The sequence below is a fragment of the Macaca thibetana genome, chromosome 11 (genome assembly GCF_024542745.1).
Source record: "Macaca thibetana thibetana isolate TM-01 chromosome 11, ASM2454274v1, whole genome shotgun sequence".
NCBI lineage: Eukaryota > Metazoa > Chordata > Mammalia > Primates > Cercopithecidae > Macaca > Macaca thibetana.
The window spans coordinates 27,764,430-27,792,035 of NC_065588.1; the positions used below are offsets into that span (position 1 = coordinate 27,764,430).

The 27,606-nt window shown below is 38.1% G+C and overlaps 1 protein-coding gene across 14 annotated transcripts in view; it reads left to right on the forward strand.

The window, feature by feature from the left end:
• The window catches only part of LOC126930047 (liprin-beta-1), a 176,154-nt gene that overhangs the window by 127,934 nt on the left and 20,614 nt on the right, over positions 1 to 27,606 (forward strand). For 4 of the 14 annotated variants that reach the window (XM_050746652.1, XM_050746650.1, XM_050746655.1 and 1 more), the window contains exons 7-18: positions 2,163 to 2,294; positions 6,881 to 6,973; positions 7,303 to 7,395; positions 8,766 to 8,880; positions 11,291 to 11,323; positions 13,302 to 13,363; positions 16,749 to 16,833; positions 19,564 to 19,718; positions 23,849 to 23,964; positions 24,849 to 24,905; positions 26,188 to 26,248; positions 26,608 to 26,637. In XM_050746652.1, coding sequence (XP_050602609.1) covers positions 2,163 to 2,294; positions 6,881 to 6,973; positions 7,303 to 7,395; positions 8,766 to 8,880; positions 11,291 to 11,323; positions 13,302 to 13,363; positions 16,749 to 16,833; positions 19,564 to 19,718; positions 23,849 to 23,964; positions 24,849 to 24,905; positions 26,188 to 26,248; positions 26,608 to 26,637 — 1,032 coding nt within the window. The remainder of the gene's footprint in view (positions 1 to 2,162; positions 2,295 to 6,880; positions 6,974 to 7,302; positions 7,396 to 8,765; positions 8,881 to 11,290; positions 11,324 to 13,301; positions 13,364 to 16,748; positions 16,834 to 19,563; positions 19,719 to 23,848; positions 23,965 to 24,848; positions 24,906 to 26,187; positions 26,249 to 26,607; positions 26,638 to 27,606) is intronic. The other 10 variants (XM_050746656.1, XM_050746657.1, XM_050746662.1 and 7 more) reach the window with 8 other exon arrangements.

A 27,606-nucleotide genomic window follows, 5' to 3' on the forward strand; every position in this document is an offset into this window, starting at 1 on the left:
AAAAAATATAATAGTAAAAAATCTAATAATCCAATTTAAAAATGGGCAAAATATTTGAATAGACATTTCTCAAAAGAAGACATACAAATGGCAAACAGACATATGAAAAGGTGCTCAATGTCATTGATCATCAGAGAAATGCAAATCAAAACTACAAGAAGATACTATCTTACCCCAGCTAAAATGGCTTTTATCCAAAAAACAGGCAATAACAAATGCTGACGAAGATGTGAAGAAAAGAGAACCCTTGTACACTGTTGTTGGGAATGTAAATTCGTACAACTGCTATGGAGAACACTTCGGAGGTTCCTCAAAAAACTAAAAATAGAGGCTGGGTGCGGTGGCTCATGCCTGTAATCCCAGCACTTTGGGAGGCCGAGGCGGTTGGATCACGAGGTCAGGAGATTGAGACCATCCTGGCTAACACAGTGAAACCCCATCTCTACTAAAAATACAAAAAATTAGCCAGGCATGGTGGTGGATGCCCATAGTCCCAGCTACTCGGGAGGCTGAGGCAGGAGAATGGCGTAAACCTGGGAGGCGGAGCTTGTAGTGAGTCGAGATTGCACCACTGCACTCCAGCCTGGGCGACAGAGTGAGACTCCATCTCAAAAAAAAAATAGCAAAACTAAAAATAGAGCTACCATATGATCCAGCAATGCCACTGCTGGATATATACCCAAAGGAAAGGAAATCAGTATATTGAAGAAATATCTGAGCTCTTGTGTTCACTGCAACTGTGTTCACAGCCGCCAAGATTTGGAAGCAACCTAAATGTCCATCAACACATGGCTGGATAAAGAAAATATGGTACTTATACACAATGGAGTACAATTCAGCCATAAAAAAGAATGAGATTCAGTCATTTGCAACAACATGAATGGAACTGGAGGTCATTATGTGTAAAATAAGCCAAGCACAGAAAGACAAACATCTCATGTTCTCACTTATTTGTGGGATCTAAAAATTAAACAATTGAACCCATGGAGATAGAGAGTAGAGGGATGGTTACCAGAAGCTGGGTAGGGTAGTGGGGGATGAAGGGAGAGGTGGAGGATGGTGAAGGGGTACAAAATAATAGTTTCCATGAATAAGGCCTAGTATTTAGTAGCATGTCAGGGTTACTATAGTCAATAATAATTTAATTATATGTTTGAAATTAAGAATATAACTGGATTGTTTGTAACACAAAGGATAAATGCTTGAGAAGATGGAGACCCCATCTTCCATGATGTGATTATTACACATTGCAAGCCCGAATCAAAACATGTACCCCACGAATGTATATACCTACTATGTACCCACAAAATTAGAAGAGAAAATATCTCTGTAAGGTCGTGGATGGAGTATGCACTTGAGCAAAACCTCCTAGGTTTCCATTCCTGCTGTGTCTTTATTTTTTCTTTTTCCCTCTATGACATTAGGGAAGTTCCTAACCTCTCTGTACTATGTTTCCTCATCTTCTGATTAAGGATAATAAGAATTTTTACCTGATAAATTTTTTATGAGGATTGAAACAGTATTTGTTATAACTGGTGCCTGGCATATAGCAAACATAGTATCACCATAATCAATGTTATCATCACCCTGAAGTGTATATGTGGTTTATGCATGTGTATCTACATAACATATGTCTCCCTCAGTAAACTGACATGTGCTTATTTCTGCTCAAAGGAGGGTAACTAAAGTAGATGTTTTTTTATTTTATTTTATTTTGTTTTATTTTTGAGACGGAATCTTGTTGCCCAGGCTGGAGTGCAATGGCGAGATCTCGGCTCACTGTAACCTCCGCCTCCCGGGTTCAAGTAATTCTCCTGCCTCAGCCTCTTGAGTAGCTGGGATTACAGGCACCCGTCACTATGCCCAGCAAATTTTTATATTTTTAGTAGAAACAGGGTTTCACCATACTGTCCAGGCTCATCTCAAACTCCTGACCTCAAGCGATCTGCCCGCCTCGGCCTCCCAAAATGCTGGGATTACAGGCGTGAGCCACCACGCCCGGCCTCAAGTGAACAATTTTTTAAAAGTGTGTACATTCAGTAATTATATTTTACCATATCCTCCACTTAATAGGTGCTGCTTTGTGATCATAAATGAGGTAAATTCACATGTGGCTGTTTATAATAAAAGAATTATTGAATGTATCTCTTAAATTCCAATAGGAGCTTCTAAGTAGGACATCCTTAGAAACTCAGAAGTTGGATCTGATGGCTGAAATATCTAACCTGAAGTTGAAACTGACGGCTGTAGAGAAGGACAGATTGGATTATGAAGATAAGTTCAGAGACACAGAGGTGAGTGATACAGTGTCTCCTCTCTGTCTGTCTGTCACCCTGTCTCTGTCTCTCATACACGTGCATTCCTAGGGCAAAGTTGAAATTCCCTGGAGGTGTGCAAGGCATTACTACGTGCCCTCATCCTGCTTCATTTTAAGGATAATCTTTCATTGCATTGACTTTTTATCACAAAATGCTAATGGCAATTTTTATTTTTAGCCTTTTGATGTGAAATATTAATCCTTTTATTAACCTTTAGAAATACTTTTGACTTTAGGATATTTGGAGCATCCATCCATCCATGCTGGTTTTCTTCATTTTGTGAATAATGGGCTTAAATGCATGGTTTCACTAGTAGTTGTTATTTAGGCACGCTGATTATTTACTATGTAATTGGATTTTGAAAATCTGTAGAGAAAACGTGCTAACATTCTATACTCACAAAATCACAGAGCTTTTTTGAGGTCTTTTAATTTGGCCTTCTACTTTTGATCTATTTCACATGTAAATCATTCCAATTAAATAAGACTCACTGTACTTCTACAAAACTCAGGGTACATTCTCTAACTTGAAGTATAATTTTAGTGGCTTAACAAGCTTTATTGTTTGTTCTATTTTATTAATTCAGGCCTTCTAGTTTATTTGCTGTGTGACGTTTGGCAAGTTCTTAACCTCTCTGTTGGTTTTTGGTGGAGAGAGAGCGCATATCCATTTGAAATATATTCATTTGAAATGAAGTGTAAAGAGTTGCAGAAATTCCTTTTCTCTGAGGGCCATCTCCCCTCCTTTTGTCTTCCTATTTTGTTTCCTTAGTTGGAGTATGGAAAGGTGTCATGCTGAATTAGAAAATAGGTACCAAGGAGAGAGGAGAGAAAATGGCTTACTTATTTTTCCCTTCTGTTTTTATTTCAAACATGTATTTCATGCTGACTATAAGCCAGCATAGTACCAGGCATTACATACATTATCCACTAGAGGAAAGTTCTTTATAGATTTGGAAATGCGTTTTACTCCACTGCTAGTTTCAAAATTAAATTTTCTGTCAAAGATTCAATTATAGTAGAAAGTCTTGATATATGTCTTGTTTCCTCGATAGCAAAAGGAAATCTTTCATTTGGTTCATGTTTTAATTTTTCTTTTTCTTTTCTTTTTTTTTTAGAAATAGGATCTTACTGTGTTGCCCAGGCTAGTCTGGAACTCCTGGCCTCAAGCAATTCTCTCATTTTGGCCTCCCAAAGCACTGGGATTAGAGTCATGAGTCACCATGCCCAGCCATGTTTTAATCTTAAATCTCTTTGTCAGTCGCCTATATGAGCATGTTTCTCATTTGATCAAAACTGGGGCTTTTAAAACAAGATGTAGAAAGTCACCCAATTTAAAATTCTTGCTTTTGTGCTTTCTCTAAAAATCTGTTCTGATATTTTCCTCTTTCTCCTCTTTTTGTCAGGTCCTAACCCCATAGTCGCTAAGTAAGGTAATAGTAAAACTCAAGTCAACAGATGGACAACATGGCAGTGGAGCTAGCTCTGCTGCAGGGAAGAATTGATGGTAGATGTGGATCGAGGTAGTCTTCTACATTGTATCTGCAAAGTCAAGGGGAACTCTTCATCTGCTGTTAGCTTAATTTGGATATGAGATGTTAACCAAGTGTTGGGACTGAATTGCAGTAGATGTGTCATTTATTTTTGTAAGAGGCCAGGGCAATATTTATATCCCTTGAGTTTGGCTGCTTTTTTTTATCAAACTTTTTTTCCCCACTTTTTCATTGTTTCACTCATGCACTCTTAATCATATACAAAGAGATCTTGTCATCAAACTTCCAGTACACTCAATCCCTGATAATCTTCTAATAAAAATTCAGGGTTATTTCTAAAACGTATGCACATACCCAGAGATTAGAGCATATGTGGTAAATTTTGTGATGTTACATATGAAAATAATTAAAATAATCTTCACTATTAAACTAACTTGAATATTCTATCGTTCCCTTAATAAAAATATTTTCCTGGCTGTTCCATGCATCCATAATATTTAACTTTCTCTTAGAATTTTAGATTATTTGGATATTAATTTCCAAGAAAATATTGGCATGGGGAAGAAGTATAGGCATTTCCAAAGGACTGAGGGTAAAAGTCTTTAAACTTTGGAAGATTCAGAACTTGTCCCTGGACTTGCTAATGGGAAATGATTAGCATCTTTCGACAGTGCCCCCTTGTGGTAAGAGCATACATGTCAGAGACTGAGTTCCTGCGGGAGCCCTGAGGAGTTCTCTGAAAGGGAAAAGGGAAAGGGAACAGGGATTTTGTTTCTTAAAAGGACTGAACTTCTGATAAGAACTTGATTGAAATAATTTGTATTCTGTTTTTTAAAGTTTTACATTAGGGAGCCATTTCTAGATTTTCCAGCTTGTGTTGTCTGGGGAAGATATGATTTCAGGTTGGAAATGTAGACCATATTTAAAGTATTGCCATGAAATATAGTTGAGTAGTTTTTGTTCAAACAGATAAATTATCCCAGTTTACAATTCCATTTTTTTCAATGGTTTCTTCTTTGCACATTGGCACTATTTCTGAAGGAAGGGGTAAAGTACAACAATAGCAGGTAAGAATTCAATGCTATTTCTTAGCAATGAGAAAGTAGGAAAATATATATTTAAAAAGGTCATATTGGTGAATATCACTAAGGACTCATATTATGCAAGGATGATTAGTTTAGATAACTGGGAAAAGCTTATTTTTTTCTTTAAACTTGAATTCTGACCTGTTAGATGAGGAATCACAAATATGTTACTGAATAATGTCAAACAGTTCTTGACCTAATTCATAAGAAGAAAATAGATATCATCTAAGTGAAATATTGTGCCGTTATTAAGGAGTAATTGTATAACTATGATAGGTAATATTTTGCCCTATTTTATAAGAGACTACAATTTAAAAGCCTGTGGGTTTACTGGAAAGTGTATTTCATTATAGCATCCCTTCTCTTAGCCTTTGTGAACTTGGATCATTACACTTGGAAGCTTAAAATAATTTCTATTTACAAAGTTTTATTTCTTATAGCATTGTTCTACTTGTAATTTTTGGCATTCTTGCACAATTTTGTCCTGTAGTCTATGAATTTGTGAACCAGGAATACATGCATGTCTTTGTAAAAAGAGAAACTGGCCAGGTACAATGACTCACACCTGTAATCCCAACACTTAGGAAGTCCAAGGAAGGTGGATCACTTGAGATCAGGAGTTCAAGACCAGCCAGGTCAACATGGTGAAACCCCTGTCTCTACTAAAAATACAAAAATTAGCTGGGCGTGGTGGCGGGTGCCCATAATCCCATCTACTCGGGAGGCTGATGCCACCCTGGAGGCGGAGGTTGCAGTGAGCAAGATGGCCGCACTGCACTCCAACCTGGGTGACAGAGCAAGACTCTGTCTTAAAAAAAAAAAAAAAAAGAGGGAGAGAGAAGCAAAAATATAGTAACCATTGTAGGGATCTTTGTGGCTTGCAGTAAAAATAAGTCAACTCCCATGCAGGGTATTTGAGTGTCTCTTTTGGAGGTGTTAATATTGCTTAACACTCTAATTTCCTTTCCTACTCTCTGGGCTCTGGACAAAAATACACCACTATTTCTCAGAATACTTGGACAAGTTTTATGATCAAATTGGTTCTTTAAAAAGTGACACTAAATAAAATTAAAAATGGCAGTAGAAAAGGCGCAAAACTGTGTTGTGTCATGTAAACATTAGGATTGGTTTCTCTTTCATTTTCTAATTATAAAATTAGGTGAACTGCAGGGCCCTCATCCACTTTCCAGTTGAGAATTGTCATCAAACTTACAGTAAACTCAATCCCTGATAAGCTTCTAATAAAAATTCAACACTATTGCTAAAATGTATGCACATACCCAGAGATTAGAGAATAGTTGAGAAACTTTGTGATGTTATATATGACAATAATTAAAATAGTCCGCAAAATTAAAACTGATTTGACTATTCTCATGTTCCTGTTATTCACTTCGTAAAAATAAAACATTTTCCTGGCTGTTTCATGAATCTTAAGGATTCATGGGCTTAAAGGATTTAATTTTCATTTCATTCTCCCATATTGGGTTGACGATCAATCCGTGTTTCTTCCGTGTGGACAAAGGAAGAAATTACAAATTGTTTTAATAACCATGTATCATTGAGAAGGTTGAAAAGGTAAATGGCTTCACTAAAGAATGTGATATATTTAAAATATGAAATAGCATTCTATGAAATAGAATAGAAATAGCACTCTATGAAATAGCATTCATAGAGTCATTTTTAAGATAGAAATATCTGACAAATAATAAATATTAAGCTACGTTTCTTAATCAAAATTATAGTCACCTTTTATTTTCATAAGCCCATCACTTTAAGGCAGAGGCATTGGGGATTTAAAGGAATGTTTTAAATGGAAAGATGCTTTCGTTCTTAAGGAGGTACATTTATTTCCATTTGTCTCATCTGATTCATACAACTAACCCTAGGAGCTGGTGACTTCTTAAGATTTCCAAGCTGCTATTTTATAGATGTAGGTAACTGTGTTACCACTTTCCTAATGCACTTTCTTGTTTCTTCTTGGACAGGGACTGATTCAGGAGATCAATGATTTGAGGTTAAAAGTCAGTGAAATGGACAGTGAGAGACTTCAGTATGAAAAAAAGCTTAAATCAACCAAAGTAAGTTTTTCTCGCAGGTTGACATTTTCAAACAAATGTCTCCACTATTCATCTATGCCCAATAATATAAATAATATGTTTTCTACTTAGTATATGATAAAGAAGGTATTTTAAAAGTAAATGAAGTTCCCCCCAAGCTGGAAACCTTCTTGAATTTAAACACCACTGATCTGAATTTAAAAACAAGGCTTAACTCTTCCGACAGAACATAACCTGCCCTTTCTCTGAGTTGTATCTAACCTCCTTTATAAACTGGTACTATTTTCTCGGTTATTTAGTTTGTCTTTTTCTATCTGTAGTTTTCTTTCATTCCTCTGTCTCTCTACCAGTCTTTAATGGCCAAACTTTCTAGCATGAAAATCAAGGTGGGTCAGATGCAGTATGAAAAGCAGCGGATGGAACAAAAATGGGAGTCACTGAAGGTGTAGTAGACGTTGGGTGATGGGGTCCATGGCCTGTTGCTTTCTGGCTTGTGTTGTTTTGCTGTGATGATGTTTTAGTGGCATGTGCATTCATTGTGTGTGTGTCACCTGTTGATTAAAATCACCTCAAGCTGATTGAAGGGAAAATGGGATCCCTGATGTTGTTTTCAGAAATACATGAAATAATTAGTGAAATATAATAAACAGGTAAAATGAAAGAATTTATAAATTAAACTCTCTTAGACTGAGACCCAAGCCTAGTAAAATAATTGTAAACATTCACCTGTGAAAGAATTCTGTTTCGTATCCACAGTAGAGGTCACTTTCCTCTTTAGGGACTTTCTTGATGGTAAATGTACAGCAGTTGACATTATCATGGCTGCAAATAGAAATGACTGCTGAGAAGCAGCACGGTGAGAACAGGTTCACACTTCCTGCCAGTGCTACTGAAAATGTTTTATACTTGTCTACTCTGCTTCTACCAGAAGTCAAAACTATAGGGCCAACTGCCTCGCCTCATTGGAGAACTACATCTTCTCATAGTACTAAATGTAATAAATATATCATTACAGATTCTGAAAGTAAAATGTGATATTGAATATAAAGCTGTACGTCTTAGCATTGCATAGCTGTATTTTCTGTGTTAAATACAGCCAGCAAAATTTGTTTCCTAAAGCTTCTCTTTACTGAAAGGAAACTGAAAATTTAAACATTAGTACATAGAAGGATGGACTTGAAATCTTATACAGTTGTATACTTAAAAATTAAAAGAGGGCTTAAATATCTGTTTTCTAATTTAGTTTTTCCCATTGTTGTAGGAGATTCTGTCCTTTTATCTTAGCAATGAGGGTGAATTATTTAGTTTCATGATTTGGCTAAAGTTGTTGATGACTTGCTACTTTACCCATTAATGAAACTCTGTGCTTGTCAAGGAGGCATGAGTGCCAACTTGAAATGCCGAATAAATGTCAAGCTAGTCTTTTCCAATTTGCATTTTATTTTGCTTTTATGACACTAAGTATCTAATTTGATTATCTTCCTTGATTAACTTGGTTATATTTTTAATTTAATGTAAAGATTTAAACCTTAGGGCTATCCCATCCCTAATTACACTTTAAAAGATCTCTTTTTCATTTGATTACAAAGAAACTTGTAATAATTATACCATAACTATTATAAACAGAACTTCTGCTAATAGTCTTGCTTTTTGCTTTTCATTGCCCTTGTCTGATTTCTGATGCCTGCATCTAAATTCTTATAGATTTGTTTCATTCATAAAATCTGATTATTGATTTAAAGAGCTAATGTGCTCTCTGAATGTTCTTTTTTAGTCATGATCTGCTATTTTTAAATGAATTTGTAACTTGTAGGATGAACTGGCATCTTTAAAAGAACAACTAGAAGAAAAGGAATCTGAAGTAAAAAGGCTACAAGAAAAATTGGTTTGCAAGATGAAAGGAGAAGGGGTTGAAATTGTTGATAGAGGTAAGAAGATATATTTCACATTTGTCATCTCATTTTTTTAAAGTCCTCCAAAATCTGTAAAAGAAACCAATGATAGTCAATGTGCAGTTTTAGCATCAAAGAAAGAGTAGCAGAATCCAGCCAGGCCCAGAACCACAGGGAATTCTCCAAGACTCTTTACTGTGACTGGGAATCCATTAACTTCCTCTTCAGCACCTGGAAAAGGGGAATTCTGTACTTCATTTGGTGTTTAGGATTACTAGACTGTAAATTCTCATCACAAGAATGGCCTTGTCTCAATTGCAATGCAGGGGAATGTATGCCAAAAGAGTTAAAAAGAACCACCCCTGTGTCCCAGGATTGTTGCCCTCAGAACTGAAATTAGATAAAGTAGGGGACTTAGAAACTGTTCTGCCCTTTAGACAGAAGAGAAAAATGGTTCTGTATCTTTGGAAAAATTAGTAACAAATGTATACCAGGGATTGAGCCCCTCTACCTTTTAGAGAAATAGGCTAATTCTGTTTTTGGAAAAATGCATGAATTTGTCCAAATCTTTTTTTTCGTAACTGAAGAGGTTCGTTCTGAGTATTATATGGACCATAATTTCTAACAAAGTAGGTTGTATGTGATAGAAAATAGCCCAAATGAAATATATTTTTAAAATTACATTTGGAAATATAATGTGCATAACATCTGGCAGCACTAGGTTAAATTTAAGCTTTCTTTGTAATTACGAATGATGACTGTGGCATTGTGAGATACCAAAGCAATTTCTGACTCATTCGAAACAGTACAAATTCCAGTTAATGTAGCTTTGTTACATTTTTATCCGTTATATGAAAATTAGTGGCCGGGCACAGTGGCTCAAGCCTGTAATCCCAGCACTTTGGGAGGCCGAGACGGGCGGATCACAAGGTCAGGAGATCGAGACCATCCTGGCTAATACGGTGAAACCCCGTCTCTACTAAAAATACAAAAAACTAGCCGGGCGAGGTGGTGGGCGCCTGTAGTCCCAGCTACTTGGGAGGCTGAGGCAGGAGAATGGCGTAAACCCGGGAGGCGGAGCTTGCAGTGAGCTGAGATCCGGCCACTGCACTCCAGCCTGGGCGACAGAGCAAGACTCCATCTCAAAAAAAAAAAAAAAAAAAAAAAAAAAGAAAAAGAAAATTAGTAACATTGTCTGTCCAATGAGGGACTTGAATTAGATTATCTGTAAACTCCTTCTTTGCTCTAGAATACCATGGCCTTATATACCTGTAGGTATCCCAATTCCCTGTCCATCAGAAAATTCATCAAACCTGAGGAAAATGGATTCTCACTGCCAACCGCTTCTCCGCCCCAGCCCATCACCTACTGTTTGGCATATATAGAATTGTGTATTGATAAGGGACATTCAGAAACAGGTCATACTGATCATGCTTTTAGGGTTTTAAGAATAAAATGGGCTGGGCACAATGGCTCACACCTGTAATCCCAGTACTTTGGGAGGCCAAGGAAGGAGAGATTGCTTGAGGCCAGGAGTTCAAGACCAGCCTGGGTAACACAATGAGACTCTGTCTCTACAAAAAATTTTTTAAGATTTGAAATTTCTAAATTTCAAATTTCGCCAGGCATGGTGGCTCAATCCTGTAATCCCAGCTACTTGGGAGGCTGAGGAGAGAGGATCGCTGAAGGCCCAGGAGTTTGAGGCTGTAGTGAGCTATGACTGTGTCACTGCACTTCAGCCTGGACAATGGAGCAAGATCCTGTCTCTGAAAAAAAAGAAAGATAAAGAATAAAATGGCATCACAGGACTTGTGGGCTAGAAGATATTAGAGTAATGCTACCCAAAGTCTGATCTGAGGACTCGAATCAACCTGGGAACTGTGTGTTACCAGTGCCCACCAGCTAAATACGGGGATTGAGAGCAAGTCTTTAGAAAGCTCATGTCAGGGTGATATTGGGATAGCTTCTAACTGCATCCTCAGTGGCCTCATCTTATTGGACAGGAGATAGACCCTTTCAGTGTTGTTGAACTTGAGTGGTGAGTTGCACGTGACACAAGCAGCGTTCTAGTCACATTCAGGAGGACCAGGTATCAAACTGTGATGGAAATATAAAAACAAAGTGACATTAACTAGGTTTTCATCATTTATGGTATAAGAAGTGCTTGTACTCCATAAACCTAATTTTAATGTGAGAAAATCACGGTCCAGAAAAATGAAGTAACAGAGGTAGTAACTCAAATTTAGGTCTCATATTCTCTTTCTAACCTCACACAGAGCATTATTATACTGCCAATCCTGCAGTCACAAAATAGTGCTGAAAAAGTTTTTATGAGGTTAGATTTCCTTTATTTTAGTTCAAAGGAGACTAAATAATAGTGATTTTAAAATATTATTTATTGTCGTAATGTTTGCTAACTTCCAATTCGATGGGTTTTCCTGCACAGATGAAAATTTTAAAAAGAAGCTCAAAGAAAAAAGTAAGGTTTGGTGCATTTCCATCAGCCTTTACATTCACCAAAAATACTACCTTCGACTGTTCTTTGCATGTGTTTTAAAACATTTCTCTCACCAAAGATGTAAAGTTGCTTCATCGATAAGCCCTCCATTTCTTCAGAGTGTACACAATACAGGGTGGATAATAAAACAATAAGGTAAAAGATCATTTTGAAGATTTTGTCTGATTCAACCTTTCTGCTCTACAGGGTACAACAGGGCACACAGCATTGTGGATGTAAGAAAACATGTTCCTTGCAGTCTAGGTGATACAGGGTCAGAGGAGAAAACAACTCTTATAGTACGAAAACTCATGATTTTAAAGGTTTACCAGAGTTGAAAGATAATTTTGAAATTTGCTTTTGTTTTTCAATGTTTTGAAGTCCACTATTTGTCTGAGATCTATTAGAAGCTCCTTTGAACATGTTACATTGTTACAACAGAGATTGAATTCAGCTGATTAATGGAGCCTGAATATTTAATGCAACATTAAGATAAATCCTGCCAGACATGGTGGGAGGATCACTTTTGAGGCCATGGGTTCAAGACCAGCCTAGGCAACATAGTGAGATCCTGTCTCTACAAAAAAATTTAAAGTTAGCTGAGCATGGTGGTGCATGCCTGTAGTCCCAGCTACTCAGGAGGATGAGGTGGAAGGATCACTTGAGCCCCAGGCATCTAGGAGTTTGAGGCTGCAGTGAGCTATGATCTTGCCATTGTACCACATTCCGGGCAATAGTGAGACCCCATCTCTTAAAAAAAAAAATTAACTCCTTAGGGGCTCTTTCCCCCAGATGTTAAATTCTCAATTCCTGTAGAATATATCTTAATTTAAAATGTTACACCAATGCAGAATGATGCACCACTGTTTTAAAAATTATCTTAAGAAGACTGGATGTGGTGGCTCACTCCTGTAATCCCAACTCCTCAAGAAGTTGAGGTGGGAGGATCACTGGAGCCCAGGAGTTCAAGGCTACAGTGAGCTGTGATTGTGCCATGCACTCCATCTGAATGACAGGAAGACGCTGTCTCTAAAAAAAATATTATCTTCAGTAATTTTTTTTTCTCTCAGAAGCAGGCAACTTTAGCTGATTTTTTTTTCCTGTTTCGATTTTGTAGTTTGTGATATCACTTTGGAGTGACTTTTCATTTATTTATTTGAGACAGGGTCTCGCTCTGTTGCCCAGGCTGATCTCAAACTCCTGAGCTCAAGCAATCCTCCCACCTTGGCCTCCCAAAGTGCTGGGATTACAGGCATGAGCCACTGCACCAGGCCCTGGAGTGACTTTTCATCTTTAAAATATTTAAGTTTTTTATTATTCAAGTAACATGCTTTTGTATTTGAATATCAAATTTTAAGGAGAATCACATTCAGCTTACTTTGGCCTTTATGTCTTGAAATCTATCTTAAGGTAGTATTGGAAATGAAGTTTATAGATGAAGCAAAGTACTTATTATGCTTATGTATGGAACTACAACCAGCTTCTTAGCATGACTACTCATGTAAATACTACATGCCATCAGGCTCCTACCATTCATGCCTCTATCTTGGTTATAACTATCATTTTCTCTGCTTTTGTCATTATATATACCATTCATGGCTTTCACGCACTGCTTTGTAGATTCCTTTTTTAAAAACATGTTTTTATTACTATAGCACTGAAATTTCACGTTCAGTGTTCTCATGAAGATTCTCTTGTTGCTTTAAGAGAGGATAGCTAGTTCTCACACACCCTTGTTTTCTTTCTAGAATGGCAACTGTTCAGGTGAGATAGAAGACGTCCATCTTTTCAGATTTTCCCTAAAAGAGAATATGGGTGTTAAATGTGCCCTTTTAAAAGAATAAATGAAAGAAATCGTTAACATATTTACCTTAAAATATTTCAGTCTGGAGAGTAAATAACTTCTGATCACTGTCACACGTGTGAACTAAACTGACTTCTGATTTGGTGTTATTTTCAGACATCGAAGTACAAAAAATGAAGAAAGCTGTGGAGTCTTTGATGGCAGCAAATGAAGAAAAGGTATCCAAATGAAATTTAAATATATATGTGGATGTTTTTTAACACCATTTTGACCATTCCATGCAATTTCATGAGCTATTCCATTTTAAAAGAACACGCCCAGAAAGAACACTGCTAGGAGTGAGGGGCAGGTGTGCACACTCCTAGGTGGGCTGTATGCACAGGAATAGGGAGGAGCTGCACTGGCTCCACTGAGAACTCTGCCCCCATGAATTCAGAAAATGTTCAAACTCTCTGATCAGTTCCGCATATTCAGGTGACAGAGAGAGGATACATTCCATAGTAGATCCTGTGTGTGGGCACTGAAAATTCTGGGCTGACCTGTGGGCCCTGAAGGAGCTAACTTGACAGCCTCACTCAGCTTCATGGTCATGTTGATTTTGTCCTCCATTTACTCATTATTTCCTTTACACTCCTGGCCCGTTTCACATCTGTGATTGTCTCTGCTCTCCTGAGAGATTAAATACCAGAAAACAGCGGCACAGTCTTTACTTCAGCTACTTTGGCTTCATTCCAGGGTTTCCACAGGTTTTCCCCCGCCAGTTGGTTCTTGTTATCCACATCTGATGTTTCATCCTGCTAAGGGCAGGGATGCAGTTACCCCACGAAAACAGTGGGTTTCTTCATGGCCTGCCTGACCAGCCATGTATCTAGCAGGCAGCCGCAATTGTGTTCAGCTGATGTCATCAGAACTTCTCTCCCCTTATCTGCCTGAATGAATAGAACCAGGGAATATTTCCCCCAAAAAAGAGTAATTTCAAGGAAGTAAAAAACAACAGAATGTCAAAGAACTTTGGCTTGATCCTTTTCTCCCATTGTAAGTTTCTTTCTCTCATTCTTGACTACTCTGTTTTTCTTATCTCCTTGTTTATTTTTGCCTTGCGTTCTCTTTATTTGCTCTTTATTGCCTGGAAATAAACTGATCATCATACCTACTCATACAGGTTCCTTTTTTGCTAATGTTTCCCACTATTGAATAAAAAGACAAGGAATTAGCAAGCTGCCCACCGTGACTTTTATTTTTTAAAAAATCACTGAAATTAATTTTGTTTTCATTTCTGTCCCTCAACGAGCAACAGCAAACAAAACTCCCAGTGTTGAATGAGGACTTATGAGATGCTCAAACCTTTATAGGAGCACCCAGAGTAACATAACTTCCTCATGGGGTCGGGGGTTCAGAAGACTTCAAAGAGGACATATTTGAGCAAATTCTGGGGAAAAGCAAGAATTGTTCACTGGGAAAATAAAGGTTTCTTAAGCAAAGGGCCCATGAGTCAAAACTTGTCTTGAGACCAGGTATGAAACAGCACAGTGCATGCTGGGATTGAGCAGTGCAGGTGAAGGAGGGGGCGTGGGGCCGACCACAGAGCTCAGTCAGGGGGGCAGGCCGCTTCACGCACCATGCTCTTGATTTAAGGTCTTAGCGTGTAAACCTTAGGCAGTGACATGATTAAATTGCCATTTTAGAAAGCTAACTCTGGTAGCAGAATGGGAGAGTGACGACAGGTCAACAGGTAAAAGTTTGTTAAAATAGGTGAGAAATGAAGAGGGCTTGAAGTAACGCAATAGCAGTGAAGTGGTAAGGTGGGAAGAGGTTTTAGAGAAATTTACGGGTTGACAAGATTTAAGGTCTCTGGATTTGAAAAACGAGAGTAAGTTTCTGGTTTGGGCAACTGGGTGAGTGGATGGTGCTCTTAAGGATTCAAGGAAATCCAAGCACAGGCTCAAGTACTGAAGGGAAAGAATGAGCTTAATTGTAGATCTAGTCTATCCAATATGCTTATGGGACATTCTTAAGGAGATTTCTTACAGAAAGTTGGAACGTGAATCTAAATGTTAGGATTAATGTAGAAACATAGATTGATGGGGAGTGAGGCCCATCAATTTTAGGAGAAATGTAGAGTTGTAGTTTGGTGTAGACTAAGCCACAGTTGATGTGTCAGGTAGCTTTTGCTTTGTGACAGACCACATTTATTATTTCTCGTACTTCTGTGAGTTGGCTAGATGATTCTTCTGATCTCGGCTGGCGTACCTGACGTCTGCAGTCAGCTGGTGGCTTAGATGAGACTGCATGCATAATTTAGGATAGTGTCATTCACGTGTCCGGTGATTGACATCTTGGTTTAGGTTGGCCACAGCTGGGAGAACTAACCTCTTTCCCAGATGGTCTCCCATCCTCCAGTAGACTAGGCTAGGCTTCTTCACATAGTTCCTCAGGGTTCCTTAGAGCCACACCACAGGGCAGCCACAAAGGGCAAATGCTTTTCAAGCCTTTGCTTGAATTACATTTGCTGATATCTCTTTGGCCAAAGCCAGCCACATGGCCAGGCCCGGAATGAGAATGGGAGGAGCTAGGGAGGCCATTTTCATAGCACAGTTGAGCACATGGGAAAAGCAAAGAGGGTCACGGACAGAACCTGGAAGCTCTAGCATTTTATTAGTCTGAGAAGATAATGGGAGTCATGGAAGTTTGGCAGCTATCTGGTCAAAGGATTGATAAACAAAAATGGAAGAAAAGAAAGAGTGGATGGATAAGTGAGAGGAGAAGGAAAGAGTGAGGTCAGTCAAATGCCATATAGAGGTCAAATTAGAAAAAGGTTGGGGCTGGTCATGGTGGCTCATGCCTGTAATCCCAGTGCTTCAGGAGGCCAAGGTGGACAGATTACTTGAGCCCAGGATTTCAAGAGCAGTCTGGGTGACATGGTGAAACCCCATCTCTACAAAAATACAAAAATGAGCTGGTCATAGTGCTGCATGCGTGTACTCCCAGCAACTCAGGAGGTTGAGGTGGGAGGATGACTTGAGCCCAGGAGATTGAGGCTGCAGTGAGCCAAGATTGCACCACTACACTGCAGCCTGGGTAACAGAGCGAGACCCTGTCTCCAAAAAAAAAAAAAAAAAGAATGAAAAGTGTTCATTGTTTTTAATAGATAGGAGGTCACCTTGGTAGAGTGTTTTGAGAGTGGAGAAGCCAGATGGTGATTAATGATGGCTAAGAAAGACAGAAAATGGGGGCCTTTCTTTCGAGGTTTGATTTATAAGTTAGAGAGGAGAGTAATTGAAGCTGACTTTTTTATTTTTTTGTTTTGTGTCTTATTACCTTGTTTTGTTTTTGTTTGTTTAAAGATGGCAGCTAAAGGATAGAATCTCTAAATTTAGAGGTACTTTTTCCATATCTTTAATGTATGTAGGAAACATAGTCTAGTTATTACCAGTTCTCCTAAAGCTTAGAAATATTCTTTAAATAATGTAAATAATTCACATCTGCTTATTCTTTTTTTAAAATGCTCTCTCGGCAGAATCATGCATATTCTTTATGTAAAAGCGATTACTGTTACTCTTTTAAGAACATAGGATTAAAGATTATAATTTATTTTATTCCTAGGATCGAAAAATAGAAGATCTTCGACAGTGCCTGAACAGGTACAAGAAAATGCAAGATACTGTGGTACTGGCCCAAGGTAAAAAAGGTAGAGTGTAGCTCGAAAAGTTTTTCTACTTTGGTTGACTCTAGGTGGCTATAAACTTACACATTTGGCCTCAGTTTCTTTCCTGGATCATACCCATCATCCCAAATTAGGTAGCTCATTCATTAATTGAACAATTAGAACTGTACTCTGCCGGAAAGTGTCCAGCCTGAGGAGTCAGTGTACTGTAGAGTCGTTGGTCAGGGAGTGCCTCTCTAAGGAGTTGATGAGATAGCATTCCAGAGAGAGAAAACGACAGCATATGCAGAGAGCCTAGGGGGAAAAGAATGTGGCATGCTTAAGAGGGAGAACACCAGTGCAGCTGCAAGGTGGTGGGCAGTGGGGAGAGGGGATGAAATGAGACCATGATGATGAGCAACCACTGGTCATGCAATGGGTGGAGTTAAGCTCATGCTCAAGTGCAGAGGGACTCACTGAAGGGTTTTAAAAGTCAGCAGTGGCCAGGCATGGTGGCTTACGCCTGTAATCCCAGCACTTTGGGAGGCCAAGGCGGGTGAATCACCTGAGGCCAGGAGTTCGAGACAAGCCTGACCAACATGGTGATACCCCGTCTCTACTAAATACAAAAAAATTTGCTGGGCGTGGGGGCAAGTGCCTGTAATCCCAGCTACTCAGGACGCTGAGGCAGGAGAATTGCCTGAACCCGGGAGGTGGAGGTTGCAGTGAGCCAAGATTGCACCATTGCACTCCAGCCTGGGTGATAGAGTGAGACTCCGTCTCAAAAAAAAAAAAAAAAAAAAAAAGTCAGCCGCAAGATCTTTGTAACATGTGGGCCATGGAGGGAAGTGAGCAGTATTGGGAGCAGCGGAAACCAATTCTGAGATTTGCAGTATTCCAAGTGAAAAAATCTGGTAGTTGCTGATTGGGAATATGTTATGGTGGATTGACCCAGTGGTGTAATAAGATAGAGGAGAGTGAAGAAGAGAGGAGAGATCAAGAAAGACCTTTCCAACTAAAGCAGCTGGGTAGCTGATGGTTCCATTTACTGATATGGGGAAGCCTAGAGAAGGAACACTGGGCTGGGTAAGGAGGATTGAGTTCAGCTTTGAACATGGTAAGTTCAGAAAAACCCTGTAAAACAGGTACATAAAGATAGTTGTGCATTTTGTTGTATTCGTTATTATTTTATCTGCAGATGGGCCAATTGGCCATCCTCAAATGTGGAGGAAATCTGAAAGGGCTCTTGTTTTTTAGCAATGCATAGGTAGAGTTATTTGCTCTCAACGTAAGCACTGGAAATAAACAATTCTTTTGGAAGGTCCCCATGAAACACTCAGATTTTGAAATTTTAATTTTGGTGAGTTCTCAGAGAAGGAAAATCCTGCTTTGGATCAGGATTTTTGAAAAAAAAAATTGTATGCAGGGTCTGGCATATTAGATTTTATAAATATCTGAGTGAGCAAATGAACCTCTGATAATCAGTGTTGACTAGCAGTTCTCATCACTCAGCATTTTCCATGCCTTCAGAAAAACAGTCTCTATCCTATGGAATATTGCAAATTTGTAAGTGGTTTTTACATATGCATCTCATTTAAAATATTGTTTAATTTTATAGAGTTTCATCTGTCCAATTCTTATGTTTAAAACCAAGGCAGAAAAAATTAATTCCTTTAATTAGACTATATTGTAAAACTTTTGGAAAATAAAGAAAAGAGATAAAAATCACTCATAATTGCACTGGCATGATCACTATTGGCATTTTTTTTTATTGTTTCTTTCTAGCTTTTTTTTCCTGTGCATACAAACATGTAAATGAAAGAGGTAGTTTTCAATGAGGTAAAGCAGCACAGATTTCATAAACCCTTGAAAACTATGTTCTGTTCCAATAAAGGGTTGTATAAACTGATTTCTCACTAGGAGTTATATTTAGTTAATCCTCACACAATTCTAATAACACTAAATTCTAATAAAATTAGAATAACATTCTAGTGAAACCTAAATTAAGAAGCTGTGGTCTGATTAAGATCTTTAAACAAGTATATGATTTACCATTTCATATTATTTGTAGATTAGAGTCTTAAGTATCATTTTTTTTCTGTTTTTAAAAAAGAATATCTGGCACTGCGCTTTCACCATTTAATCCTTTTGATTTCTAGAGATGCAAAAAAAAAAATTCTCAAGGTTGCAGCTTTGGTGAATATGTGGTTTCTTTTTTCCATCAGACTTTTTTTGCTTTAAAATGGCATAAAAGGATCCTCTTGAGAGATCAAAGGTCGTCTGTCTTTTTGTTTTTTCTATTCTTTCTATATTTTTTCAAGAGCACAGCAGTGATGAAAACTAAGTTGTTTAAATGGGACTTTGTTGCTATTTGGAATTTGTTTTTTGTACCAGGTATTATTCAGTTTGATTATTTCTACACTAAAATTTGTAAGCCCCGGATTTTAAAACAAAATTACAAGAGAGTTGTTGGAAAAAGTTAACTTTTAATTTTCTTTCCCTCTGATGAGTCAATGTATCAAGTACGACTTTGTCTATTAATATCATAGGTACCCACTGTGGCCCAAGAGCCCCTGGCCCTAGTTGTTCACAGTTTCAAATGCTGTTTCCTAGGTCCTATGTTGTTTTTCAAGGGATGCCAGGAGAAGCTGACTCTGATTTTTGAGGATCAGAAAAAATTTTATGTTCAATATAATTGGATTTCTTATCTTCCTGTAAAAGTGAAATATAAATCAAAAACTGCTGTTGTCTTCTCTTTGCTTTGTCTTTTCCCAGGCAAAGATGGAGAATATGAAGATCTGCTCAATTCCAGTTCCATCTCCACTTTGCTGGATGCACAGGGTTTCAGTGATCTGGAGAAAAGTCCATCACCCACTCCAGTAATGGGATCTCCCAGTCGTGACCCATTTAACACAAGTGTTCCTGAAGAGGTATTAATAGACTTTCGATATTTCCTTCATGTTGAAGAGACTGCGTTATTGACAGTTAAAACACTGCTCATAACGTGAAAAACATGGGTTCCTTTCTCAGTTCCATTACCAACTCAAGTGAGGTTATATAAATAAATTGACTTTGGCCACTTCTGATGGTGACTCTGAAAGATAATTGAATAAAATTTTCTTCTGACTTCTTTAGACTTGGAAGAAGCAACTGGAGAGGAGTAAGCAGTTATACACTCCTTAGTTTGCATCAAACTGGCATGAAAATCTGTTTGCTATCTATTGTACACCACACCAAAAGTTTGTGGCTTCAATGACAGCATTTCTTTTGCTGATGACTCTGCACTTCAGCAGGGTTCAGCATGAGCATCTCGTCTCTGCTCCACTTGGCATCAGCTGGAGTGGCGTGAAGGCCTGGGCCTGAGTCTTCTGAAGGCTAACTCACTCATATGTCTGGTGGTTGAGGCTGGCTTTTGGCTAGGACCTCAGCTGAGGCCCCATTTAGAACAACTACCTGTGACTGCTTGGGCTTCCTCACAATCCTAAGGGTGAGCATTCCAGGAGGCCCGGGCAACTCTGCATCTCCTGTTATGATTTATCTCAGAAATCACACGGCATCTCTTCTGCTGTAGCCACAGGCCTACAGCCCACCCTGATTCAAGGAGAGGAAACACAGACCCTACCCTACCTCTGGATGAACAAGTGACAACATTACATTGTTAGGACATATGGGATGGGATATATTGGTACAACCATATTTGGAAAATATAATCTACCCTCTGGCTATACCACTTTACATCCCTCTCCCATGCAAAAGACACTCGCCCCCTTTCCGAAGACCCCTGAGTCTCATTCCAGTAAGGCGTCAACATCCCAGGATCTTGTCATCCAGACCAGGTTGAGATGTGGGTGAAGCTCCTCAGGTACAGTTCCTTGCGCACAGCTCCTTGGGGACTGTTCCATTGACTTAAAGAGCTGTGGACTTCAAGGACAGTTATCTGCCCTCCACACACCCATACAATAGTTGGACAGGCATAATGTTACTGCAGTAGCCACTCCCATTTAAAAAGGGGAGCGGGAAGGCTTACAGGTGTCACCAGTGCATAGCAATTCCAAAATCCGGCCAGGCACGTGTTGCCAATCCTCTGGGCTATTGGCTCTTCCCTCTAAGTCATCCTTCCTTTGCCTGTATTTGCAGATGAGTAGTTTTCTCAGTTTTGTGCCTGCAAAAATGCCCAAAGATCTCCAAATTCATCTCTTCATTTTCCATTATCTCTGTCCTTTTGAGTCTAATTTGGTGTAATACTTTAAACATTTAGAATTTCATATGAATCATGTTATAATTCACTGAATTAGAGAAGAACACATCCACAGCTATCTTCACCATAAGCCTGTCTCTGTAGCTAAGGTTCCCTGTAAGGCTGCAGTGGGACATCCCATTGCTTTTAGAGCCTTTGATCATTTTTCAAAGGTTCAATGAGACAGTACTACTCTAATCTTCCTAAGGTTTTTTTTTTTTCTATTTTTATTTGATTCTAGTCTAGTCCATCCTGAGGTCTTAGCAAAGGGTTTTACAGCCACATCCTTGGCTCACCTGAAGACCATGTTCTCCTGATAGCCCTTGTGCTTGACCTTTGCCCTGAAACTGTTTCTTAATTTTAGTGTAATTTTTTTCGTCTAGAGAGACCGGGAATGGGAAATAGTTTCATTGTCTAAACAATCTTGGCTTCCTTATTTTAGCAGTTCCTGTTTTGGTCATTTCTCTTCTCACATTTTACCATAGGTAGTGAGAAGAAACCAAGTGGCATTTTTACTTTTTATCCGTTGCTGATAATTACACAATGAGAAGATGAAATCTGAACTGAATGAAAATGAATTCAAGGAGAAGACAATGAAAATTTCTCTCTTAAATGTAGGAGAGGGCTGAAATATTTCATTAATCAAGGAATTAGTTAAGGAATAAGAAATACTGTGGTGGAAAATATCCCCTAATTGTTAGATATATATTTATATTGAAAGCAAAAATAATATTTGACAGCCCATGAGTATGCTGCAATTATAGAACTAGTGTTACATGTAGGGTACACCCAAATAATCTCACGTCCTTTTAGAAAAAGTCTTTGCTATGTGAATTGTAGTTTAATTACCGGTTTTAAGTTTGTAACAAGAATGGTTTGATGAGGATTGAGGGAGTTCAGCCACATTTTTAAAGAAAAGTCAGGAGGGGGATCTGAGTTTGGAATTAAAGTCTAAAAGTTTGAAAAAGATCAAGAAAATGGGTCTGTTAGTTTAGTTATATTTTCCTCATGATTAGGAATCTCAAGAGACAAATGAACTTCAGGAAACAGCGATGATGGCTAAATAAGTTGCCCGGAATTCACCAGAAAGAATCAAACTGAAAAAGTTGATAGTGAAATAATCTCCTACTTTATAAATAATATGATTTCACATTTTATAACCTTTTATTGCGTTAAAGGATGAGCCCACCACTGAATAACAGAAACAAAAATCACAAAGCTGAATTTATTGCTTACTTAAGTGAGTGAGTGTTCCCAGTCAAGTACATTCTCTTCTAGCTGATCATATGTGGGTTTTGGGATGGTTGGAACTCAAGGATTGGTGGACTTTCTGAGGCAAGTGTGAGTCGACGTCCACTGTAGATGTGTGGTTACTAAGGTGAGACTGTTGCTGACTGGTTGGCGTGTAGAAGTGTGTTCACTGGTGTGAGTCCTTACCAGGCAGCTTTCAGAAGTGAAGAACTGTCACTGGTTGACTGGTAGGAGTTCATTGTGACAAACTTTGTTCATTTTTTTTTCTTAACTGAAATATTTTTCGTTCATTCATTTATGATGTGGCCCACAATCTAATTGCTCTACGGTTGTAAAAAATTATTGAAAACCGAAGTATTAAAATTATTTCACAGGCTCTTTCCTTAGGATACACAAAGCATTTTTTGAGAAAATGTGTTATGCATTTTATTTGTTGCTGTATTATTATTATTATCATTAAGCAAAGTGTTTTAAGTGGTAGCCACAAAGTCCATTGTAATTGGTTTTAATTACACTTTTCATCAATTATGTTAATTGAAATTAGTCAACTAGTTCGCACATAGAATAATAATTAACTGGCTTGACCAATGTTCCGTATAAGATTAGTAGTAGAAATCAAAGTAAAAATGGAGTTTTTCACTGGACACAGTGGCTCATGCCTGTAATCCCAGCACTTTGGGAGGCTGAGGCAGGAGGACTGCGTGAGCACAGAGTTCCAGATTAACCTGGACAACATAGGGAAACCCTGTTTCTACAAAAAAATTTTAAACATCAGCAAGCTGTGGTGGCGCATGCCTGTGGTCCCAACTACTTGATGGGGCTAAGGTGGGAGGATCACTTGAGCCCAGAGGTTCGAGGCTGCAGTGAGTCGTGATCGCAGCACCGTACTTTAGCCTGGATGACAAAGTGAGACCATTTTGAGACCAAAAAATAATAGTAATAATAGAGTGTTGAAAGCAAAACATGTTACCGAAATCTTACGTTAAATCGTCACAACCTGCAGCGTAGGCATTGTCATTCTTATTTTACAGAGGGCGAAACTAATGGATGCCTCGCGAAGTGATTTGCTAAGATCACAGATCACTTAGGCAAGTGTGTCAGAGCCAACATTTCAGCCAGGGCTTAAGGTTGTTAGGATTTACTATTACTAGCTGGGTACGGTGGCACACATCTATAATCTCAGCTACTCAGGAGGCTATGGCAGGCGACTGCTTGAGCCCAGGAGTTCGAGACCATTCTGGGCAACATAGCAAGACACCATCTCAAAAAAAGAAAAAAACATTACTGTTAACTTGCTTAATGGTATACCATCTTTTTCACAATATTCAGTGTCTTATTCAGAACCAAGTTAAAAAATTTCCTTCCTCCAGAATGATTTCCTTGATTAGTACTTCTTCTGTGTAGATGTTTATATTCTGAAATCATTTTATAGAGTTCTGAACAATGATTATGAGATTTTTGTCAATAGACCATTTAATTGTCTTACTTTTGTTTAATTACTCTGTGGCTTGTGTTTTGTTTTGATTGATTGATTGATTGATTGACTTTTGACTTTTTATGATTACATTACAGTTCCATACCACCATCTTGCAAGTTTCCATCCCTTCATTATTGCCAGCAACTATAAGCATGGAGACTTCTGAAAAATCAAAGTTGACTCCTAAGCCAGAGACTTCATTTGAAGAAAAGTATGTCATTTATTAACAGTACAATATAAATGTTCAAAACAGTAGATCAACCAAAGACACAGATGTATTGCATTTATTTACAGACACAATTTTTACCTAGAAAAGCAAGAAACAGCAAGACGTCCATTGGGGGATCTGTAATCAGTTCTGTATTATGGAAATAAAAAGTGTGAAGCAGGAAGCGATAAGAGATGAGGCTGCGGAGGTAGGGTGGTCAGGTTCGAAAGAGATTTTGAGGAACTTGGCTGGGTGTGGTGGCTCACGCCTATAATCTCAACACTTGGGGAGGCCAAGGCAGGCAGATCACTTGAGGCCAGGAGTTTGAGACCAGCCTGGCCAGCATGGCGAAATCCCATCTCTACTGAAAATACAAAAATTAGCTGAGTGTGGTGGTGCACACCTGTAATCCCAGCTACTCGGAGGCTGAGGCACAAGAATCACATAAACCCAGGAAGCGGAGGCTGAAGTGAGCTGAGATCACATCACTGTACTTCAGCCTGGGTGACAGAGCGAGACTGTGTCTCAAAAAGAAAAAAAAGGAAAAAACAGTTTAAGGAACTTGGATTTTTATGTCCTAGGTCATAGGTAACTGTGAAAGGATTGTAAACTAAATAGTCACGGTCATGTGCTGTGAGTGCATTTGAAGGATGGGTCTGAAGGGGACAGGAAAAAGGATACAGTAGTTTGTCTGTAAGCAAATAGAATGTTTTGCCAACATATTCCCAAATTGCCTCGTCTTATTTTAGGCCAAATAGAACATTTTTAAAAAAATGGAAATAGCTTCCTTTGCTCAATTTTTTGTTTTTTACATATCTGTTCACTTAGAACATATATGGTCTTTTATTCGTGAGGTTAATAAATACCTTTTGTTCTTTACATTTTAGTGATGGAAAGATAATCCTTGGTGCCACTGTTGATACCCAACTGTGTGATAATCTTTCGTAAGTTACATTTTATTCAATGTGAAAATGTGATTGAGGCTAGAGGAGGAAGAGAGTTCTGTTATACTAACAGTTACTAATACTAACAGCAAATGACTGAGGCTGTTCAATTACTGAATAAATTAATGCAGCTATAATAATTGGGTGGGGGTGAAGGTGGGGAGCTGTAAGTTTACAAAGAAATAATTTCTCATTTGCTATTATCTCACGCCGGCGTTTTGCAGGTCTTTAGCCTTGCTTAATCAGTTTTCATTTGAAGTTCAATGCTTTTAATTCATTTTTGCACTGACATATTTTGAGTCCAGTGGGAAGGCATCACAGGGAATGATGTGATGCTGGAAAAGCTGAGATGGGTTTTTTTGCACTTTCAGTTTTATGAACTGACCTAATATCTATGTTTATCCAAATTAAAGTCTGGATTAAATTAGGAAAGTCTATTTTCAGAGCAGTACTCAAAAATGAGATCTTTTCTTTTCTCACTATTTTACTTTATTTGGTAGTTGATACTTCTGGCAATGTATACATATAAATACAGAAGAAATGCCTTTTAAACGTTTGTAAATGTGCGTATTTATATTACTCTGTTTCATAGAGCCAAATACATTACTTCTCTGTCACTCTCTCTAAACTGGTCACATATCTCTACCTTCAATTTTTTAGTAACACCAGCTCTACATAATTGAATACTAATTATGTGAAAGAGAGAGTCTCTGGATGTTTATAGTGTCTCTTTCCCTTCACTAGGATAGCAAATGAATTATTATGGGCAGCATTAGGGATTCCTCTACTATGCTTTAATTAGAACTATAAAATGAATAAAATGAATTGCTTTTCCAGGCTCAGAAAAGTGATTCCCTCGTGAATTGAAAAGTAAAACTTCCATTCTTTATTTTAATTAGAAGGATTAGATATAAATAGTACATGAGTATTTTTAAAGTTCCTAGTTTAAATATGTACATGCAGAGGACGCACCACTAGTCCACAGAAAACACTGCTTTATTTTTGAATATTGACATCACAAGGCTAGTCCTAAGTGCTTTTCCAGCTCTTCTAACATGTGTAGGGCAGTCAGAATTATTGGCAGGACAGTTAATCACCCCTGCTTTTAAAAGAACTAAATGTTGTCATTTAGTTAAGCACATAAGTGACTGCCTGATTCCAAATTTTCTTGTATTACTGGGATTCAACCCACATGCAATTGTAGTTTCTTTCCAAGATGTTTTACTTAGAAACAGTGGCACTGGAGCCACTTATTATTAATTGTTATTGCTGTTATTTTTAGAACTTCAAGTCTGCAAAAGTCCAGCAGCCTGGGCAATCTGAAGAAGGAGACATCTGACGGGGTGGGTTCTGTGTTTTTTGTCTGTTATCCTGAGAAAAAACTGTTTAGGGATCTTCATCTTTTCCCTTTTTGCAAATAAAACTCTCATGAAGAGCTTGTGGCTTTTAGTGGAAAATTATTAGATATTAGGTTTAACAGTAAATATTAAGAAGTATGAATATGAAGGATTGAAAATAGTATGTAAAACCAAAAATGGAGACTTTAATAAAACATTTTGGAAAATAAATGATACTAAGATTTTGTAGCTTAGAAGTAGATATAAAATTATTTTAACTTATGGAGTTGTATGTGACAAATTCAGAATTATACAAAGGATTTCCCTAACAACCTTAAATATTGTTATTGCTTTGCTTTGAACAGGAAAAGGAATCTATTCAGAAGACATCAGAGGTAACTTTTTGTCCAAATTACAATGCAAAAATATTGCTACTTCCATTACCTGTAAATTGCTTAAATGTCTCCAGTGGATAAAAACTTTCAGAACCTCTAAAACATTATGCCAAATGAAGCCAGACACAAAGTTCACATATTATATGATTCCATTTATGTGAAATATCCAGAACAGATAAATCTATAGAAATAGAATGCAGATCGGTGTTTACCAGTGGTGAGAGGAGGGAAGAATGGGGAGAAGCTGTTCAAGGGTAAGGGGTTTTGCTTTCAAATGATGGAAATGTTTTGGAACCGGGTAGAGGTGGTGGTTGCACAACATCGTAACATACTAAATGCCACTGAATTGTGCGCTTTAAAATTGTTAGTTTTGTTATGAATTTCACTTCAATAAGTTATTAAGAAACAAAATGTTCCTAAGAACAAAAATGTTCTTAATGACCGTAACTGAGCTTCCTTAGACCTCCCCAAAAGTCCTTCTTAGATTACCATTAGATTATACACCCAGTGTCCATCTAAAGCAAACATTTTGGTATGTTTAAAGATGTCATCAGCATGTGCTCAATTCTTCTTTCCCCGATGTTTTTTTTTTTTTTTTTTTGAGATTGTATCACTTTGTCAGCCAGGCTGAAGTGCAATGATGCAATTATAACTCACTGTAGCCTCAATTTCCTGTGCTTAGGTGATCCTCCCACCTCAGCCTTTCAAGTAGCTGGGATTGCAGGCATGCACCACTATACTGGGCTGTTTTTTTTTTTTTTTTTTTTTTTTTTTAGTACAGATGAGATCTTGTTATGTTGCTCGGGCTGATCTTGAACTCCTGAGCTCAAGTAATCCTCCCACCTCTGCCTTTCAAAGTACTGGGATTACAGGCATGAGCCACTGTGCCTGTTCTGTCCTCTGATTTTCTGTCATTAACCTTGCAAAGATTACAGCTTGATAGGCTACTTCCAGATCCAGTCACTTGAC